Source organism: Chelonia mydas, chromosome 5 (assembly GCF_015237465.2).
Source record: "Chelonia mydas isolate rCheMyd1 chromosome 5, rCheMyd1.pri.v2, whole genome shotgun sequence".
Taxonomy (NCBI): Eukaryota; Metazoa; Chordata; order Testudines; family Cheloniidae; genus Chelonia; species Chelonia mydas.
This window is the reverse complement of record NC_051245.2, coordinates 108,603,773-108,625,145: the sequence shown is the minus strand read 5'-3', so window position 1 is coordinate 108,625,145 and position 21,373 is coordinate 108,603,773. Positions and strand designations below refer to the sequence as shown.

At 40.8% G+C, this 21,373-nt stretch overlaps 1 protein-coding gene across 4 annotated transcripts in view; it reads right to left on the bottom strand.

Annotated features, from left to right (window-relative positions):
• Window positions 1-21,373, bottom strand: part of ADAMTSL1 (ADAMTS like 1) — a 674,175-nt gene that overhangs the window by 281,461 nt on the left and 371,341 nt on the right. For 2 of the 4 annotated variants that reach the window (XM_043546995.1, XM_043546998.1), the window contains one exon: window positions 9,991-10,047. The exons of 1 other annotated variant lie outside the window; for it this stretch is intronic. In XM_043546995.1, coding sequence (XP_043402930.1) covers window positions 9,991-10,047 — 57 coding nt within the window. Of the gene's footprint in view, window positions 1-9,990; window positions 10,048-13,737; window positions 13,852-21,373 lie in introns of all 4 variants that reach the window. One more of the 4 variants, XM_043546994.1, reaches the window with a different exon arrangement.

The following is a 21,373-nucleotide window of genomic DNA, read 5'->3' as shown; positions in this document are numbered from 1 at the left end:
TTAGGAAGCGCAGTGCTCTACAGGATTGTAAAATCACCGAGTATTAGCACGGACTAGAACACTGGACATAACTACCGATTTTAGGTAATCTTAATGCACCTATCACAATGCCTTCTAGATAGCAATAATACTTTGCACGTCTAGGGCCTTCTAAGAGAGAACTGAAAAGGGCTTGGATGCCATGAATTAATGTGGCCAATAATAAAACATTACCTTATTTACCACTGTGAGGTAGGGAAGTAGTGTATTATCTGGATTTCCCAGATGCTGAAAGTGATGCACAGAAAAATAAAATGACAGACTTGCCCAAGATCATACCAGAATTATCTAGCAGAGTTGTGAGTAGAACCCAGATCTCCTGACTCCCAAGCCTGTGCCTTATTACAATTTGTATTAATGTACCCAAATCACAAATGTAGTCTCTTCCTCCTTGGCTGTCTGGAATGTAGATAGAGACCACTGTTTTAAGAATAGACTTAAGTGTAGCATGCTTCGTGTACAACACTGGAAAAGTAAAGCTCCTCATAGCTACCTTAATTAAACTGCAGCTATCTCGATTGGGTATCCCAGATACCTAGGAAATCCAAACCCACAGATCCACACTCACCAGTGGGGAAATTAGCAACAAAAATAATTAGTTATGAGTAAATCAGTTACATGAAACAGTATTTTAAAACTCCAAATTTAGCCCTGAGATGGGGGTACCTCTGGCTCCCTCTGCAGGCAGATTTTTGGTCCTTGACAAAGTGTTAATATGTTGGCCGGAGCTCTCTCAGTTCTTGGCCTGATTCTCCTCTCACACACGTTTGTGAATAAATTAGGAGCAGCTCCACTGGCATCTAACTGGTGTGGGAGAGAGGTAGGGTGACCAGATAGCAAATGTGAAAAATCGGGACAGGCGGTGGGGGTAATAGGAGCCTATATAAGAAAAAGACCCAAAAATTGGGACTGTCCCTGTAAAATCAGGACAACTGGTCACCCTAGAGAAAACTGAATCAAGATCCTTAGTTGCTCACATTTTCCTGCATTTTTAGCAACACTTTAACAAAAAAAAAAAAAGGGGATTTTATTGGGTAGCAAAAACTAGTGGACCCAATTCTGGCTTGACATCTATCCCCTCTGAGTCCAATAGGGATGCACTTGATATCAGCCAGGGCAGACTCCTACTGTGTAATTTCAAATTCAACGATTTGAAAATAAAATCCTTTCCCGCCTATATTTTTGTTCAACTCACAGTTCTTGTTCACGCTTATTCTTTTGGGGAAAATTGCATCTGCGTGCTTTTACCTCTATATCCCCATGCAACATGTGGACTCTGCAATGAGTCTGGTCAGCAAAGTTCATTGAACCTGTGTGGTGAGGAACCATGACATCACCCCAGTTTTCCAACACATATTTTGCATTGCACATAAGAAATCTTATGCATGTTGTTCATGACTATAGGTAGCTTAAAGAGAAAGTAATTAAAACAACATTTGTTTAGCAACAAATTAGCAAGGGTTTAATTAAACAACATACTTTTGAAAGTCCAAATAATTCCTTGCTTTGGGAAAAATTTCTCTCTCTCTGTACTTCAGTTCTTCTGTTTGCCATGCATGAAACATTTCAAAATTCAGGATCACTCTCACTGAATTTGCAATTCAGAAACCTGTACAGTTGACTGCATTACATTAAGCAGCATTCTGGGACCACGTTCCCAGCACTTTGGGTCAAGAATGAGGCATGAAACTCCTATCAAGAATAATAAGGAATTAAAAATAGAGAGCCAAATTCAAACCAACTGACACCCTCTCCCAACCATACTAGCCTCAAAGACATGACACAATATGCAGAATTTGACCCATATGCATTTACTTGACAACAATAAAAGGATTTATCTTCAGAATTCTATAGTATGTATTTTCAGAGTAAAAAGAATTCTATAGTATGTATTTTCAGAGTTTACAGAATACATACATGGCTACTGAATTCAGCACACAAAAATTTAGATTTATCGTCACACATACAACGGAAGTACCTTGTGTGACTGAAAACAGTCCACACATTTCTGAACATGCACTAGTACATCTCTCGCTTCCTAATTGTGTATTTTAGCTTTTGCTGCGACTTGCCATGGTTCCTACCTGCACATTTCACATCTAGATGTAGGCTTTGTATGGAGCAACTGAAATCAGTTGAACAGTATTGAGCATAATGGGCCAATTTTTCAAATATACTTGTGCAAGAGTGGGCATGCAGCTTTGTGCACACCCAATGACTGGTGCTTGTGCCTGATCTGGGAGGTTTGCACAGGCATATGCCTAGGCACGTATGCACTTCTCACGTGCAGGCCGATTTTTGAAAATGTGAACCTAACTTTGCAAAGTCCACACACTGCTGACTGTCATGCCACTGCTGAATATGATTCCGATCCTGTGAAGTGCTGAGCACTTCCTGCCATATGCTGAGTGCCCTCAACTCTCAGAACAACAGGATCAAGGCCTGCATCCTCATTAATAACCTCATTTGAGTATTCCCAACTAGCAGTTTCCACAGCAGGAGCGTCTAGTTAATCATATGATGTGATTATATAGTTATGTGATTGATTGCATTAATTTGTGTATTCACCTATTCTTGCAGTTAGTTTACGTATAAATCAATACGTAGTTAATAGGTTTAAGCTGCAAGATAAGGATAAGTAAGGTAAGGCTACAAATTAAGGCCTACAGGTTTTAGGCCTGTAAGTGAGATCGTTTGGCCACAGAAGGTCTCAGGCCTGAAACAGGTTGACACGACTAGATGACCAAGGGATAACCCTGTGCCAGTAAAGATGAAAGATTACAGTAAAAGATGTTTTAATTGTTCATGTTCTGGAAAATATGCCCGAATGTATCTGTTAATATGGCACGATGGCGGATAGCAACTTTTCTGGGAATTCTGTAAGGACCTCATGTTACCATAGATTTCAGAGTAGCAGCCGTGTTAATCTGTATTCGCAAAAAGAAAAGGAGTACTTGTGGCACCTTAGAGACTAACCAATTTATTCAAGCATAAGATTTTGTGAGCTACAGCTCACGAAAGCTTATGCTCAAATAAATTGGTTAGTTTCTAAGGTGCCACAAGTACTCCTTTTCTTCATGTTACCATAGTAACTCAATGCATATGTTAATGAAAATACGGGAAACTAAGAGGATCAACAATGAGAAATGGGGCGCCCCTCGATCAGCGTGGTATACAAGCACAAAGAAAGAAAAGGGGCTGATATTTTTATGCAAATGCAGAAGATTAACACAGGATAAAATGTGCTGCCCAGCCTGAGTGGGGGGGAGGGGAGGGGGGGGGGAGGAAGCACATGAGCAGACACCCAACAGGACGGCCATGGCCACCCGATGATCATCTTACTCATCTATATGGTTTCCCAAGGGATGAGAGTATGAAAGCACGGATGCTGGACATCCTATGGTTTATTTCCATCTCTGTGTATGTTTCAGTAGTTGGGGCATTGTTCATCTGCTTAACAGCATTGTTAATAAAAGGACATTTGATAACTTGTGAGTGTATGATGTATGGTCACAGTTCCTTGTGTATATCTAGAGTCTCTAAATCTAATGCTATTCCTAAGGGTGATTCTCATCCTGCCAATTCCAACATTGCATTCATTCAGGAGACGAAACCCTTCACAAAAGTCACTGGTTTAAGATACCCATTACTAATAATTGGTATTAGTAATGCCAACCCAAACATACCAATATTATAAAGGCTACAAATACATCCTTTTCAAAATATAGCACTGAAGATTAATTCTATAATGGTAGCATTAATAAAGCACATGAAATACCCGTACAATTGATCTGCCTCCCACAACAAGTTTTGGATTAAGAAGCGATTTGCAAATTGAAATAGTACTTTCCTTCTGATGCCATAAAACCTACAGAGCAAGACTTCTGAAGCGGCACCAAATAGACACATGGATTCACGTTACGTATACAGACACCCTAGTCCTGCCTGCACTGTAAGAAATAATGGAACCAGCTACCAAAAAAAGTCCGGAAGTGCTGTGCAGAGAGATGCAGCAGGCAAAGAGTCATCTTGGTGATTATTTTTATACTTACTACCATACTTATTCCATTTGTTAGGCAGGAAATATCCCTGGACTATCACTTAAGGTTAACACACCTTTTCTCCTGTGGCATGCACACACTCAAACATAAACATACGTTTAAAAACTGCTACATGTTTGTGGAAATTTCAAAAGATATGGTCACTGTGCTTTTCAACAGCAGGGCCAGCCAGCTGTGCTCTGACTGCAGACCACAGCTAGGGAAGGGAATGCTACATGATAAAGACAAACCACAACTCTATAGAATGAGAAAGCCATGCAGGAGCTTGTATTTGCAGAGAGCAGTTCCATTAATGTAGACAGAGTGGCCTAAATTCATCGCTGGGGTAACTCCACTGAAGCCGCTCAGGGTAGGTACGCCAGGAATGAATATGGCCTTATGTGTGTATGCAAGCACAGAAAGTGTGTAAGTGCATGATTAAGGGGAGAGCAAAACTTCAGCACTGATGTGCTGGCACGAACCTCACACTAACACCCAACCTCACACTAACACCGTGCTACAGCCCCCTTCACGGTACCACTGAGGAGCTGAAGAAGAAAGCAGTAGCAGGATGTGGTGGTGAGGAAGTGATAGTGGTGGTGGTTGCAGACTTGGAAAGGGAAAAAGGAGAAGGAAAGAGCGTGCAAGAAGACAGGAGAAGAGAGAATAAAAATACTTCCAGGGAGGAAGTCTGCGAAGTCCGGCTGGACATATAAGGAATAAATCCTCCACTGCAGTATCATGGGTATCTCAGTGATAAAGGTCAACAGCACAGTGGGAGTTTGGGCTTCCCCAGTATGTGCCACTGGAGTCAATGGGAACAACAACTGTTAAAGAGATCAAGCAAGACTTCTCCAGGTTAGGGAAAAAACCCATCATGCAATAAAAACAAGTTCCAGACAAGAATATTTTTAATATGAATTCCCATTAAATTATTTTGTCTCCACTGGGTTGGAGAGGGATTTTTTTTTCCAATTTGGCCTTTAAATATGTCATTACTTAGAAGTGGCTTGTCTGGGTAAAAGAAAAGTTTGGCAATTTGGTGCATCAGTACAACCTGTCTTGTCCCTTCAGATGAGCACAGCCATGTTTACTTGATCTGGCCTGGAATGGAAAGGTGGGAGGGACTCATGTAGCAGGCTCACTAATGAGCAATACTGCTCTCCTTCCCCTCCCTCCCCAGAATGACTCGGGAATCCAGTGGAGATGGTGAAGTGCCCTGGAAATGCCATCTGGTGCTGGCTCTGAGATGATAGCAGAGATAACAGCTGGGTACATAAGTCATTTTCAAAAAAGGATTTAGTGGTAAAACTCAAGTGTTCAGATTAGGCCGTATATCAGACAGCTGCTGCTTTCTAAGCAGCGCTGGGCATTGGAAATGTCACATGGTTCCCTGGGATCAGTACCAGTATTTATTAAAATGCCTCTCATCACATTGTTAGGTCAGTGGCTGTGTTTCTAATTAGAAGATCACTTCTACAAATAAACCAGGAGACATGGCAACATGTGCTACTTGTCTAACCTTTCAGCATAGCTTATCCATTCACCCTTGACCATAAGCAGAAAGCGAGTGAGCATCCTGGACACAAATCCACTGAGCCAGATCCCCAGCAGCTGTAAAGCGGGGTAGCTCAACCGACTTCAATGGTGTTGCACCAATTTAAACCAGAGGAATATCAGGCCCAAAGTGTTTTCAATAGCAGATGAGTAAAAGAACTCACAGCAGGTTATACTGATTCTATGTCAAATTAAAACTTAGACTGAATTGATTCAGAGGGCATCCCACAATACATTACACTGTTATTTGCAGTTGGCCAAATTCTCTCCTCGAATGAGTGCACAACTCCAGGTAAAGTCAATAGGACGTGGGCACAGGAATCCAACAGGCAGAATTTGGCTCACTCTACAACAGACTTTTCTTGCTGGCCCCTTCTTCCTAAAGAAACTAAGAGCAGGAAAATATAGGCTAAATATGAGGAAATGCTACCTGACAGAGAAATCTACTGGACTGTGCGACAGTCTCTAACCTGGCAAGCACAAAAAACATTTCACTTGAGATAAGAGACAAAGCACTTATGCAGCTCTTAGGGGCAGGACCATCTTTTTATTCTGTTTGAGTACAGCAACTACCACAATGGGGTCCTGGTTTCTGGCTGAAGCTCCTAGGTGCTACCACACAATAATAAATACTGTACGCAGCAGGAAGACAGGAAAAGTCACCTAATAGGTCTTCTCCATCTCTAATTTCTGTCATTTCTTCTCTCTTGTTCAAGAGGAAAAACTAAAAAGAACTTTGTGAACTGACAGAACAAAACCGATGCAATCCTGTCAGCTCAAAGAGGTAACTTTCTTCACAAGTAATGAAGAGATAATGTTGATGCATCAGAATATTGTCACAGGATAATGGTTTCCTGCTGCTGGATTAATGCTATGGTAAAGCAGGGATGTTTATTTGCCCAACAGAAGACAGGAATCCTACAACAGTGATCAATTAAAATGACACTGTTTCTCTTGTATCAAATGATGAATGCAGAAAGAGACATTTTTGTCTCATAACGTTGATGTTGATACTATGGGGTGAAAGCTGGTTCCTTTTACTATGATTGATTTTGAATTGGTTTGGGGAACACATTGTACGTGTGGATCTGTGTGCATGCACATATGCACTATAACCAATCAGAAACTAGCTTATGCAAACACAAGGCCAAGCTTCATCTCTGGATATGCACAAACTGCTTCAATGGATTATAACGGGAGCAGCTCTGAATGCAGAACTTGGCCCATGGTACTACAATGAGCATGATAATTCAGCTCAGTAGAAACGCTCTTCCCCTCCCACTTACAGAAGCAGGGGTCAGATGGCCAGCAACACAGATTGCCTGGCAGAGAAATTATCTTTTCATTTGTACATTTCCAGGGCTGACACGGTCTTGATCCTTGTCATGTTCAGCACCCAGTATATTGCTGTTTTTTTAACAAATAAATAAGTGATTATCCTCCATAGCACCTCAGAGCTAAGCCGGTTTCAGTCCAAGAGCACCAGCTCTCCAAGACTGCGTTGAATAATGTATTACTTGTTTTATGATATGGAGTGTTATCAAGTGGAGAGACTCCTCCTATCTTAATCAAATAGGTTCTATAACGTGGGGTTACTATTTTGGGAATTTCAACAAAATAAATACAAAGTTAATGATGAGCTTGACCAAACACAAATGGGGGTTTTAAAGATAACAAATATGGGTTCATTTTGATAATATTTGTATGAAAAGTTCACGTATGTTAATATTGATTAAATCATTTTTTTCAAAAAAGGGAAAGGTCTATATTTTTGCGATCTTCTTTACAAGGAGAACAATGCTGTTGCTTTTCTGTCAGGGTTTACCCAGCGTTCCTTAATTATTTTTGGCACTGTGCCAAAAGCTAATAATTTTTCTTATGAAACTGACGAGCAATTGCTTTTTTTTAATCCTCTGAGGAGACATTAGGAATAATAGACGAAATGTCAGGAATAAGTAAGAAAAATAGTGCTGTGTATATATCCCCCTCCTAAAAGAAGAAATACATCCCTTGCCTTTAACCTTATTTTTTTTAAAGAATATAATCTGGGCTCAAACCAAGAGCCCAGTCGGGAAAGACTATTTTTTACCCACTAAATCAGCCTGCAGCATTTCATGACTTTCCTTCCAAAGATTACAATGATAATGTGATTGACACAAAGCGTAACCTTTATAGTGTACGCAGGAGACCATGAACAGCAGTGGTCAATTAACAAGCAGATATTTGGTGAAAAACAGAAACTCATGAAAAGTAAATTTAAAATTTGACTTATTTTAGGTAGTAGTTCTGAATGGCCAAAAATGTTCTCATTACAGCTGGATATCTTGGATTCAGGACTCCAGAGGTCACAATTACTTCCAGACATCAGAGATTTTAGCAGCCAAAGATACATTACACAATAGTCCAATCACACACACTCCAGGATTTTCTCTTGGTCAGAGAATATTTTAAATATTAGTGATGCCATGGCACTGTTCAGAAGCATAGGTTGCTTCACTACCCTGTCCCAAATGTTATCTCCTGTAATTATGTTGTACCAAACTACATTCTCTCCTTTAAGACTAACAGATTAATAAATCTGTTAGTCTTTAAGGTGCCAGCGGACTCCTCATCGTTTTTGTGGATACAGACCGACACAGGTACCCCTCTGATAATTCTCTCCTTTTCTTCCACTGCATAAGTTCTTGTTCACCTTCCCTTCTAAACCCACTTCTTGTTCACTTTCCCTTCTAAAGTGGCTGTTTGTTGCTAGTGGAGAACGACTGCTGCATTCCATCTCAGAGTGGATGCACTTCAATAGAGGATGGCAAATTGATCCCTACATCTACAAAGCAAGGCACTTTGGGATGGAACACATTATAGCCATTTGAGAGATCCTTACTTTTCTGTTTCTCCCTCTAGGCATTTCCCTGTTCATCCTGTTCCAGTGCTTCTGTTATAAAATGTAGGACTCTCAGCCCTCTGTACGCTGGAACACTGAAGAGTCTGAAATGAACATTGCTTACTTTAGGGTCCCCATGTCTTCAGGGGGCAGGTCTATTATCCTAAGGTAGAAGCTTTCAAGGCCACTCCCCCTCTAGTCCCCTGGAAGGCAGAGAGGCATCTCTTTCTCTCTTTTTGTTTTTGAGGTTCTCATCTCTTTCCCCTCCACCCGACCCCCTGAAGTTCACTCCTACAGTCCTTCCAACATGGGAGAGAGCAGCTTGCAATGAGGTAGAAGGCTAACCTCTCTTTTTAAAGGAAATTCAGTTTAAAGTTATGTAAAGCCAGAGATATTAGCAGCAGACAGGGAAATCAGAGAACTGGGTAGAAGGCCTCAGATTCCAGCCTCATGTCAAAGGTTAGCCAAGCCTCCACACACAACAGAGTTCAGGGGTCTCATATCTGGTCGGTGTTTCTAATGTTGGTGAGGATCAAGCTGCTCTTAGAGGCTGTAAATAAATAGTCCTGAAGAAAGTGACACTAGACCCTGACGCATTAATGACTAAAAAAGTACCACAAAAATATCTGAATCTAACACAAGGCCCCTCCATTTGCAAGACTGGACAGCCAGGTACAGCTGGTTTGCCTTCTGCTGCTGCTACTTAGATCAAAGCAGTGATTTCTAAATATGAGTTACTGATTTTTTTGAAAAGAAAAACACAAAACATAGATTGCAAATATGCTCTGGTTTTCTGCATTTTTAGTGAGCTCATGATCCTAGAAGAAAGAGCCTCATTCTCCTCTTGGCTTTTATCCATGTAACTCCATTGACTTCAATATGCCCTGAAATTTGATGGAGGCAGGCTACATTCATGCTTAACTCATTCTTTATCAGTGCTTATCAGTGAGTGGAATCAAGCACCAAGAATTAATATTTAGGACACAAAACCCTGTTTACAGCATACAGTTGGTGGTGCTACTAAAAAATGAGATGTTTACTAATCAGAGGAGGTACATTTACAGCAATGTTAGCGATATTTCCCATTCTAAGGTGTACATTAGAGCATCCTGTGGCAAACCAAAATACCAGGGCATGGCAATGGCCCAGTATCAACGACACCCACAAAGATGCATGTATTATATTTATTGTTAATGATGCTCTGAATGCCATTCACCAGGTAAAATAATTTGGGAGTGTTACTCTTTGTGCAACTGCTCAGGATGTGCAAGATTCTAACTGATGCTTCCTAATTGTAGTATATTAATTTGACTGGATTGTCTGGTGCTACGGAGACAATGCAATTCCCTTATGCCCTCATTATACTAATGTGAGCACAATATTTCTAGAAGCCACAATTTTCATTTTCATTGATACCAAGTTAACTGAAAGCACCTCACAGAGTATTATTACAGATATTATGGAGAGTCTTACTGCTTTGGTTAACTGTTCATCAAGTAACTCCAAACCATTATCTCCTCCTCCAGTGCCCTAAAGAAAAAAGAAGAGAAAAGTAACCACAAGAGGAAAAGCTTTAAAAAGTAGGAATTAAATTAACATTTGGAGTGGAGGGACAGATCGACAGATTTTTTTCAATCATTCCTCATCATCAGTATAATTCTTTGCACTCCTACTACTTTCCAGTTGTCTCAAAGACATTTGCTGGTGATATACTGCAGCCTTTACCACAGCTAAACTAAGTCAGCTATGTCACTCAGAAGCCAGCCTGTGTTCTTGTACTGGAAACCCAATGGGAATTAGTTTATGCAGGACATAGCTTCCTTTAAATAAATTATAACCTTCCCATCCCATGAATGTTCAGATCCTGCATTTTAACATTTATTTTAGTTGAAAAAACACTGGCTGAGCCAGCTTGGTCTGGATCATGAGGCATATTCGTAATATAACCTACCCAGTTTAGAAACCTACGCTCTTTAAAGGGAAAGTTCTGCCTGACAGAAAAGCTCTCAGAAAACTGAGGGAATGAGCAGTTTAAATATTGTGGACACTGAAGAACAAAATAGAAAAAGAAGAGCATGAATATGGCACCAGAATATTCAGATCTTAAAAGATGTATATACACAAGGGAATATGGACAACAACTCATAATAGATTTGCACACGACTAATTTAAAATAAATTTGCGATGACCAATGCGACAAACTTTTGGCGTCATCCAGGATGCAGATACAGGATTTGATCAAAGGTTCAGTGAAGTCAATGGAAGTCTATTGACTTCAGTGGGCTTTGCATAAAGCCCATAGCATCCCCGTCTTGCTAGCAGACACAGGCACCTTGAAAGTCAACAGTCTCGAGCATCTTGATTTGCATAGTGGATTAAGGTTAGCACCCTTCAAGCATCTCCAACAAGAGATTCTTAAAATTAGATTAGTCCATTCTCCCTTTTCACAAATATGGGAACAGGGTTTTCAAAACACAAATCTGAAATTATTTGCAAATTGGAATGAAATAATCAGTTTCTGAAATTTCCCATCTGTTATTTTGAGAAGGGCTGGGTGGTAAGGGAATTTGGGACTGTTACTGTGCTACCTTACCCAAAACATGCCATCACCCCTCTACCAAATAGAGATATATATTTACATGCAGGTCAAAGGGCAACCTTTCTTGGAGTGCCTCCCTGATGCAGGCCATGGCATGACAGGCACAGTTTTCCCTCTCAGAGCCACCAGTAATTCCATGCAGGCTAATCCTCTCATTCAGCAATATGGTTATTACTAGAACATAGTTCAGAACAGTCCACAATAAGAGTCCCAAACATGTAGTTCATTTCCCATTCCAGTGCAAATGGTCATTAAGATCCCCTCACATCTCATCCATGATGCCCGACGTATCATAAACCGGTGCCTTCGACCATGCCTAGATTCTGTTGGTCCTCCTCTGTCCTTGTACTAGGACAGCCACCCAGGCCTTCCAAACAGAGTGAAAATCTGCTATTCCCAATGGGAATCCCCCAGCCTCTCTGCTGGGAGATCATCCTTGCCAGGGGTGCATCCTTCACTTCCTCTGGCCCTCTCATGGTGCTTCTGGATCAGCTCTCCATCCGTGGAGATGTCAGTGGGTAAACTCCTCCACTACTCCCCTGCCTTCAACCCTATTCAGGCCTTCGCTCCAGCTCTTCAGCTTAGAAACAGCAGGTAACTTCTTTTTCCACTGCTCCTCCTCCATTCAGCCCCATCCAGCCCTCTGATCCTGGCTTGGGGATGCCAGCCAGCAAGTACCTCTTGCTAATGTCCTGCCTTCAACCCTCTTCCAGGAACCAAACATACAGTCTTCCAGGCAATTCCTCTCTCTGCCCAGGGAGAGCCAGCAGAGAGCTTTCTGCAGCTTTCTCCAGAGAGCTCCTCCAGTCTCCTGACCTTTCCTGCCTCTCACCAGGACTCCCCAGATTCTTTATAGCTCCCAGGTACTACTCTAACTGACTAATTAGGAACACTGGCTCTGGCTCAGGGGCACTGTATCTACATTATTTACAGGGGCCAGCCACCCTATGACACATACACATCATATAGCTCACTCTAACTCTATATAATCATTAGTTGTATTAATATATAGTTTACTTTTTGTACACATTGATGTTCAATGTCAACAAGAAACCTAAAAACAAAAAGATTAAAAATTATTTCACTTTCCTGGAAACATGTTCACATTGTAGAGTTATCTTCTGTTAGTTTTTTAATTATTTGCCTTTCTTTACTCTCCGTCCCACTCATGGGTTTACTTGTAACCAGCTGAGATTACCTATTATCTCTTAGTTTTCTTACTGAAAACTTGCTTTAATTATTTTTCACTTCCTCTCCCCTGAACTCATTTTTAGTGAGAGGATAATCACTTGGCCACTACACGATACCAATTCTTAATCCTTCATATAAGTTCTATTTGTCTTCTGAAAATAGGTATCATTAGCTGAATTCCATTTGAAAAGAACTGTAACCCCAACTATTTCCTCCCCCTCTCCCTGCCTTTTTTGACACAAGCTTGTTTTTGATTTTGAAATTATGAAAAATTGATACCAACTGGTTTTCAAAAGCAATGTAGCAATACATGCTAACAAAGCATCCACAAAATTGAAGAAAAAAAACGAAACCCAGCAGTACAATACATGTTTATCTCTCTTTGAAACATGAAGAGAAGTAAGTGAAGAGAAATGGAAGGTCTGCATGATCAGACCCTATGTGGGACTTCTGTCAACTTCAGCTGGAGTTCAACATGTGGTGGGCCTGCAGAATCAGGCCCCCAAAATGTATGTGGAAACAGTAGGTGACTTTTGCACATGAAATCTGAGGCAATTAACTTACTTCACAGAACACAGAGAGGCCTTCAGGGTACTCTAAGTGTGATTTAACTTAAATCAAATTAGTGGCTGTAGAACTGAAAGATGAAATTTCATTTCAACTTAAAGACAACATCTCCTTCCTACCCTCAATATTCCCCTATCACACACAGAGACACAAATTCCCCCCAAGCAAAAATGTAAACTATTTTTGGGGGGTGGGCAGGGGAAAAAAGAGGAGGTGTGCGCACATTTCCATTGTGCCACAAAAATCAATCATTTATTATGCAATAAAAATAAAGTTTTTGCAAAAGTAATACAATATGGGATCAAAGCTGCAAAAGCTATTAAGTCAAATTTAGAAAGTCTAAGCTTGTGGATTTCCAAGTGGAGTTGTGTAATATTGCCCAAAATAGTTCTGGTATTCTAAGAGTGATCACAGAATTTATTTATTGTATGCATATGTATAAAAGAGTCTCCTTGAGGAAACTACTATTCCCTTTCATGGGAACATAATTTGGTATATTATGTACATTACAGATCTCACTTAAAAAATTAGGAAGACATTGTAACCTGTAGTTTACTTTTGATTCATTTTTACATAGTCCCAGCACATATAGTTCCAGAGAAACATTCACATATAGGTAACAGAAGAGCAATAGCTGAACTATGCAGTCTTTGAACTACTGTAACTGTTTTCAATTATATTTGGAAGATTTACAATGGGCACAGTGAGCTTTTCATGTATTTAGACACCACATTTCAACAATACAGACTGATAAAAATATGAAAAAACCTGGCTCGATTTTTTGAATACCTAAATATAATGCACTCTAGCATGACAACATGACAAGCCATACATAGCCCTTTAGGCTGTAGCTAATCACTTACGTTGTACTTGTGACAACATGGCATGGTGCAGGTGTCATTCCACAAACAAAACTGCCTGGTGGTTGGGTGGAGACACACAAACCTTGACACGTAGTCTGGAGAGCCGGGACATCTCTAAAATGGGAGGGACCAATTCAGTTGGTGCTCCCCTCACCAAAACTCCCCAAAAAAGGTTATTGAGTAACAACATACTCAGCCAGTGAACTGTAAGATGGAAACATTACGTCATCAGAACACACTTTCACTGCCAAATAAGTGATTTTGAGAGCAAAGAACTATTGGCTGACAATTTCAAAGTGTTGTTCTCACTTGATTACCATTTTTGTGGGTGTCATTTACTCCCCCCGACATGCCATATACAGTACACAGATGACATGCACGACACATGCCACAACATTTTGCAGCTTCATCTTCTATTTTAGATAAATAAATCTTGTCCCTGTAGGTTTGCCCACACTTGGTCCTGGGAACTCAAAAAGAAAACTGCACCCCTCATGCTCCTTCTGGAAGCTATAAAAGATGACAAATTAAGTTCATAAATATATCTTAGTTTATGTCTCCTTTGAACAGCTTTTTATCTTTTGAAATTTCAAAGTGCTGGTCTTCTGAGGAAAACGAGTCAGGTTTCCTTTGACATAACGGGAGCAAGATATAACTGTCATGGAGGAAAATACTATATTTATGTCTCCACATAATCCATTCGTTGCTTTATGGAACTAAGGTCTTCTAAGGAGTGTTACAAATCCAGTTAATGCTTCTGCATGCTGTATTTTGTGTTTGGTTCTGTGATTGAGCTGACAGATGTGGAAAGCACATAAAGGTCTCTAAAGTAAATGTATACATATGCTGATGAGCTCAGCTTATTTCTGCTAAAGCTGGCATCAACCTGAGCTTAATTCTTTTCCTCCAGATAATGTTGCTTGGCTTGATGTGCTTTTTCTTACACTAATTCCACACATTCTGGGGCTCAACGAACATGAAAACAGAAAACATTGGGATACCATGTTACTCCATGAGCTCATACTCAGTCATCTCCCTATAGACAGGAGACAATACAGTTGAAAAAGAAATCTAAGTTAACCACTCCATTTCAAGGTCACAACTCAAACCCACAGCATTTGAGTTTTCTGCATTCAAACATCAGTGCCGCTTGTGATATCGGTGATTCACCTAATGTCACTCAGGGCCACCTGATCCTATCAGAGCTATACTGCCTTTCTCCAAAATGTGGGTGAGAGATGTTTAGGGCCTGGCTTTCAAAGACACACATGAAGTGACATGATACTAAGTTCCATAGGATCATACACAGGTCATATTTGTACAAAAGAGCCCAATGAGCATATGTTTAAATAATAGATTTTGCACAAATTAGACATATATTTCTGACTATCTTGAACAGGGAAAGCCAAATTTCAAAGAAGTACCTTGTGTACTTCTAGTTGTGCTCTAATATTTCTAAAAAAGCTTAGGCGATATAGATTTCTTAATCTTCTCCTACATTTCCTATCTCCTGTAGATAGAAGATCATAATAAAGAATGCTGTACTCACATGAGCATCAACTACCATGAGCAGAATATGGAGGACAGAGGACTTCATGAAGCAGGGCAACAAGGGCTTGGATCCACTAGTTCTATTCATACTAACTAGTGTACAAAAAGCTACAAAACATGACTGACCAAAGTGGAGCTGCTATGTAATAATGTTATGAATACTGAGCTGTAACAATTGTATGAACCCTGTCTGTGATCTGGACAGTGAGGGTAAGTTGTTGTAAACTGGGGTTATAAATCTTTCCTATGTGAATGCATTGATTTACTAAAACCTGAAGAACCACCAAGCATGGCTTCCCAGATAAGGACATCTAGGTCATCACTTGAAAGACAATGGGGAAAGTTATTGGCTTTATAGATTCTGTGTCCTGTCACCAACATGCTCTAAGCCTTGTTTTCCAGGAGCTGCCCAGAGAGTGCCAGCGAGCTCTGACAGAAAGACAAGGTAACACAGTGGAAAGCTCCGCAGAAAAGCCTATAGGCAGTTAGACATTCCAAAGTCCACACGTGGCAGATGGTCAAACATCTGGAAAACAGGCATGCATATAGGCTGTTTTATTGTTTTTAAGATCTGTTTTTCCTCATATGCTTTTGTTTTAAATAAAATGATACTTTGCTTTAAGAAGGCTGTTTGGTCAATGATTACAACTGTCACTGCTGCATAGGGAGTGGAACTGCAAAGTCTGAGCCTAAGGCCTGGTCTACACTACAGAGTTAGGTTGACATAAGGCAGCTTATGTCGACCTAACGATGTCAGTGTACACACTACCTGCCTTGTTCCCGCCAGCGTAAGTGTCCTACTACTCTGACATAACCCCACCTCCATAAGAGGCGTAGAGCTTATGCCAGTGTAATTAGGGCGATAACTGTGTCTGTGGAGGGACTACTTTCCTTACATCAACTGTTGGCTGTCTTGTCAATGTCACAGCTCTGCTGGAGCCATGAAATTGGGAAGACTGCTGGCTCCTGGCTCCCCAACTGGTCTGCTGCCAGGTCTCCATTCCAAGTCAGGCTACCACCCAGGCTCCCGGCTTTGCCTGCTGCCCCGGGGTCCCAGCTCCCCGCTGGGAGAACGGCAACTGACTAGACTCTGGGCGCGGCTTACCCCCACACTCCCAGCTGGGAGCGCAGAGGCAAGAAGTCCTGGGGAGGGGGAGCAGCTGGGCTTCCAGCAGCCCCCCCCCCCACTGCCCCTCTTCACTGCGTGGAAGCGCTCCTGGTGAGGATGTGCACCTCCGACAGAAGGAAGGTAGTGTGGACATCGGGCCAGTTTAAGATTGTAGTGTAGACAAGCAAAGTCAGACCTGCTGAAGTAACCATGGGGACTGCAACCGAACACCTGGACTGAGAGTGGGAGAATCACATGATTCCACCCTGAGAGACAAGTGACTGCCAGAAGCCAGAGACCTGCAAGGGTGCACTCAGAGACACTAAAAGAGGTCAGAGGTACAGTTTGTCCAGTAACGGACAGTGACATCTGTGGTGAAACTCTCAGAATGGCAGATAATGTGTACAAACAATTTTTTTTTTAACTGAAACCAAATTAGGAATGAAGTCCAACTGGAGAAACTTCCTTTCTGTCCCTACTTGATGGAAGAGAAATCTCACATTGTCAGCATGATCTCCCTCCCCTAAAAGGATGTCTGCCACGTTCAGGAGAATGCTGCAGGCATGAGAGTTGCTTCAGGGGAGCTGGGGGAGGATGAGCCCAGAGAGAGAAGCGAGTGACTAGATACATTGTATAGCAATTTGAAAGCTTTTCTTTTAGATTACTCGATTCAGGACAAAACCTTTTATATATATATTTTACACACACACACACACACACACACACACAGAGTGAATTCCTGTTTAAATTGAGCAGAAAGTAATTTCTCTCCGTGAAGCAATAAACCACCATGAGGATTTGGGCATGAGGCCAGATTTGCTCCTGAACATGAAATCCCTATGGGCCTTTAGGTCACCAGTGAAACGCCCTGGAAAATTTAATTAAAGCGGGTTACAGGAAGAACTATGGGGCTGATATAGTTAGTTAGCTACCACTAAATAAGAGAGTGTGTCTTATAAGCATGACATGCCCAAGTCCAGAATGAAAGTTAAATATTTCAATGACCTTGCTACAATACAAGTAATATGGTAACCAGATGACAACACACACCATTTCTAGCTATTCTTAAATACAATTTTGGGGGGTAACATTATTTCCTGCCTTTCCTCAAAGAAAACATTATTATTATTAGACACACAAAAAACGCTGATGCTACTCATTTTTAAAAATGACTATATTTTCTCAGAGTGAAATTATTATTAGGAACTAATCAGCAGAAGTGGAATCAACTAACCCCTTTATATATGAACTAGGTTTCAAATGATTTGAGAACCAAAATATCTGCCCAATGCACAGGGCACCCGATTCAAACAAACTATTTTATACAAAGAATATTAGAATAATTTTGAATGTAATTTTATTGTGGGGGCGGGGGAGAGAGGAGGTGAGACTTGATAATGTCTCAGTAATGAAAGAGCAAACAATAATTGGATAGCAAGAGCATAGACATTTATGAGGTATTTCATAATATTAATTAATCCTCAACTGAAGCAAAGCGGTGTGCTTTGTTTTTCCATACATAAAGAGCAACCATATACTTTCATCCAGAATGTCCTTAATAGAAAATAAAGAGAACAACCAAAACAAGAAAACAGGCAGATTTTCATGAGACAACACACAGGATTTGAGTCACTTTGGAACAAGGGGCCCACAAAATACAAATTGCTACTGTATGGGCTGATGGAACTTCTCTCCACTTAAAATACAGTACATAGCAAACACATCATAATACAAACAAGGAACATATACCAAAGTCAGCATTCACCTTAGTCCCCACAGACTGATACCTGGGATAATACAATTATTTCCTAATTAAGTGCAGGGAAACTATTGTGGTATTCCAAATACCTTGGATAACTCTACCTAAATGATTTTTTTCAATGGCAACCAATTTAAGACATTGTATAATTCAATAGTTGTAATAGGTTTTTGCCTTGAATAAACAAAAAGAACAGGGTGATCTTACAGGACCCCTGAGAAATCTGCATCCAAGTTAACATATATTTAGGGCTGTCAAGCGATTAAAAAAATTAAATCGCAATTAATCGCACTGTTAAACAATAGAATACTATTTATATAGAGATTTTTTTTGACAGAACAACTCGGCCACCCATTTGCAATAAAGTAATTCATGTATATCTCTCTTAAGATTCAGAAATGTAGCTACAAAAAAGGCTTCTTGTTGCAGACACAGTATTTCCTCCTCAGATTTCTTCCTGCTCATAATTGCTTAATTTACCAATAATTTCTGGTTATCTAGGTCCTGCAGTAGGGGAGGGAGGTAGAGAGGCCTCTAGTCCCTGGAGCTAGAGGAGGGAAGCAGAGAATCAGGGCACTCAGCTTGGACAGCACTTCCTGAAAGCTTTGTTCAGTTTCATGGGCAGAAAGTGAAGTTGACAAGAAGCCTGCCAAGTGGACAGTCCAGGTGTTTTCATGATAAATCAAAATGTTTTGGAAAAAACAAAATTTTCTCTTTGAAAATTTTGGTTTTGCAAAAAGGGCATTTTTCATCAGAAAATCATTCAGATGACATTTTTGACCAGCTCCAACTGTGATCCAATATTCCAGATTAAATGCCTCTAGTAGAGATGGACCTAACTCATGAAATTTGTATCTGTATCAAAACTTCTCCAAACTCTTAATGGATTGGTATCTGGTGTCAGGGCCGGCTCCAGCTTTTTTGCCGCCCCAAGTGGCAAAGAAAAAAAAAAGAAGCAGGGCCTGCTGCCAAATTGCCACCAAAGAGGGAGAGAGGGATTGAAGCACCCACCGCCGAATTGCCGCCGAAGATGTGGATGTGCCACCCCAGTCACGGACAGAGTGCCGCCCCTTTCTATTGGCCGCCCCAGGCACCTGCTTCCTTCGCTGATGCCTGGAGCCAGCCCTGTCTGGTGTTCAGCTCACAACCCATCCCTACTCTTGATTTGTACCTTCTGAGGAAGAAATCTCTGCAGCTACTTTTAAGGCCTATCTGGACACATTTTCAAAATGTGGCCTACAGATTTGCAAAAAATCATTTGCTAATACCAATGCTGGAATATACCCATGCAAAGAGAATTTGTACATTCTAGATTAGATGTCTGGTTGAGCCTATTTTAATGTCGTCCTTAATGCATGTTGCATTTGAATGCTCAAATTTGCTTTCCCAGCACAAGATGAAGAGGTGAAAACCTCTGCAAACTACCTCAAAGTCTTCCTCCTGAAGTGGAGCAAATCCAAGATGGCAATCAGGATTTCATTGTTCCTGCAAAGGTGCATATTTGCTGCTGAATAAGACAGGACTCTAGCTACAGATGAATAAAGTGTATTTTAATTTGCCTCACACCCAGATAATACAACTGCAAAAAAAGTTTGTAGGGCCAGATCCTCAGCCAGTGTAAACCAGCATACTGAGCATGCTAGAAGCTCAATACATATATTAGCACAGTCACATCCATTTTAGTGTTATATCATCTTGTTTGCAGTCACCCTGAGAGCAGTAATTTGATACCTGTTTCACAACCATGCTTCATTAAAGGGGAAAAAAACAGCTTAATTTTCAGATATCAGTTATTGGTTTCTGAATGAGGGCGAGTTTGCTGTGCTGGCACTTAGAAACATGTTTTAACTTGTAGACTGAGGACTTTTGGGAAGAAGGCAAATGAGGGAGAATAAATATGGATCAGGAAAGTGATCTTTTACTGCCACTTTTTTAACTGTATCTACCTTTTTTCAGATGTGATACTTTTCCTACAGAATGGATTACAGCTGGAGCAAGTCATTGGTTATTGGAGGAGTTAATTTATCATTATTTCCTATTACAACCCCCCCCCCCCCAATCTTAAAGCAGTTATTGTCTCTTTGCATTTTTAAATGGCATCTGTCCAAAGAGAGACTCTTAGGATCGCTAGGCATTAGGAGCTCAAATCCTATTTTCAGAAGTGATTTAGGAACTTGAAAGCCTAATTCCCATTAGCTTGGAATGAAACACAGGCTCCTAAGCACCCAAGGCATTTTTGAAAATGTCACCCTTTGTCTCTGATCAATACTGCTTAATTTCCCATGCTAACAACCTGTGCCCAAAGTCATCTAACTTTTCCCATATGGGCTTTCTCACCAGTTCTTATTTTACACAGGTTTCAGAGTAGCAGCCGTGTTAGTCTGTATCCGTAAAAAGAAAAGGAGTACTTGTGGCACCTTAGAGACTAACAAATTTATTAGAGCATAAGCTTTCGTGAGCTACAGCTCACTTCATCGGATGCATACAGTGGAAAATATAATGGGGAGATTTTATATACACAGAGAACATGAAACAATGGGTGTTACCATACAGACTATAACAAGAGTGACCAGGAAAGGTGAGCTATTACCAGCAGGAGAGCCGGGGGTGGGGGCTGGGGGGGCTTTTGTAGTGATAATCAAGGTGGGCCATTTCCAGCACTTGACAAGAACAGTAGGAGAGGAAATAAACAAGAGGAAATAGTTTTACTTTGTGTAACGACACATCCACTCCCAGTCTTTATTCAAGCCTAAGTTAATTGTATCCAGTTTGAAAATTAATTCCAATTCAGCAGTCTCTTGTTGGAGTCTGTTTTTGAAGTTTTTTTTATTGAAGAATTGCCACTTTTAGGTCTGTAATCGAGTGACCAAAGAGATTGAAGTGTTCTTCTACTGGTTTTTGAATGTTACAATTCCTGCCGTCTGATTTGTGTCCATTTATTCTTTTACGTAGAGACTGTCCAGATTGACCAATGTACATGGCAGAGGGGCATTGCTGGCACATGATGGCATATATCACATTGGTGGATGTGCAGGTGAACGAGCCTCTGATAGTGTGGCTGATGTGATTAGGCCCTATGATGGTGTCCCCTGAATAGATATGTGGACACAGTTGGCAATGGGCTTTGTTGCAAGGATAGGTTCCTGGGTTAGTGTTTATGTTGTGTGGTTGCTGGTGAGTATTTGCTTCAGGTTGAGGGGTTGTCTGTAAGCAAGGAC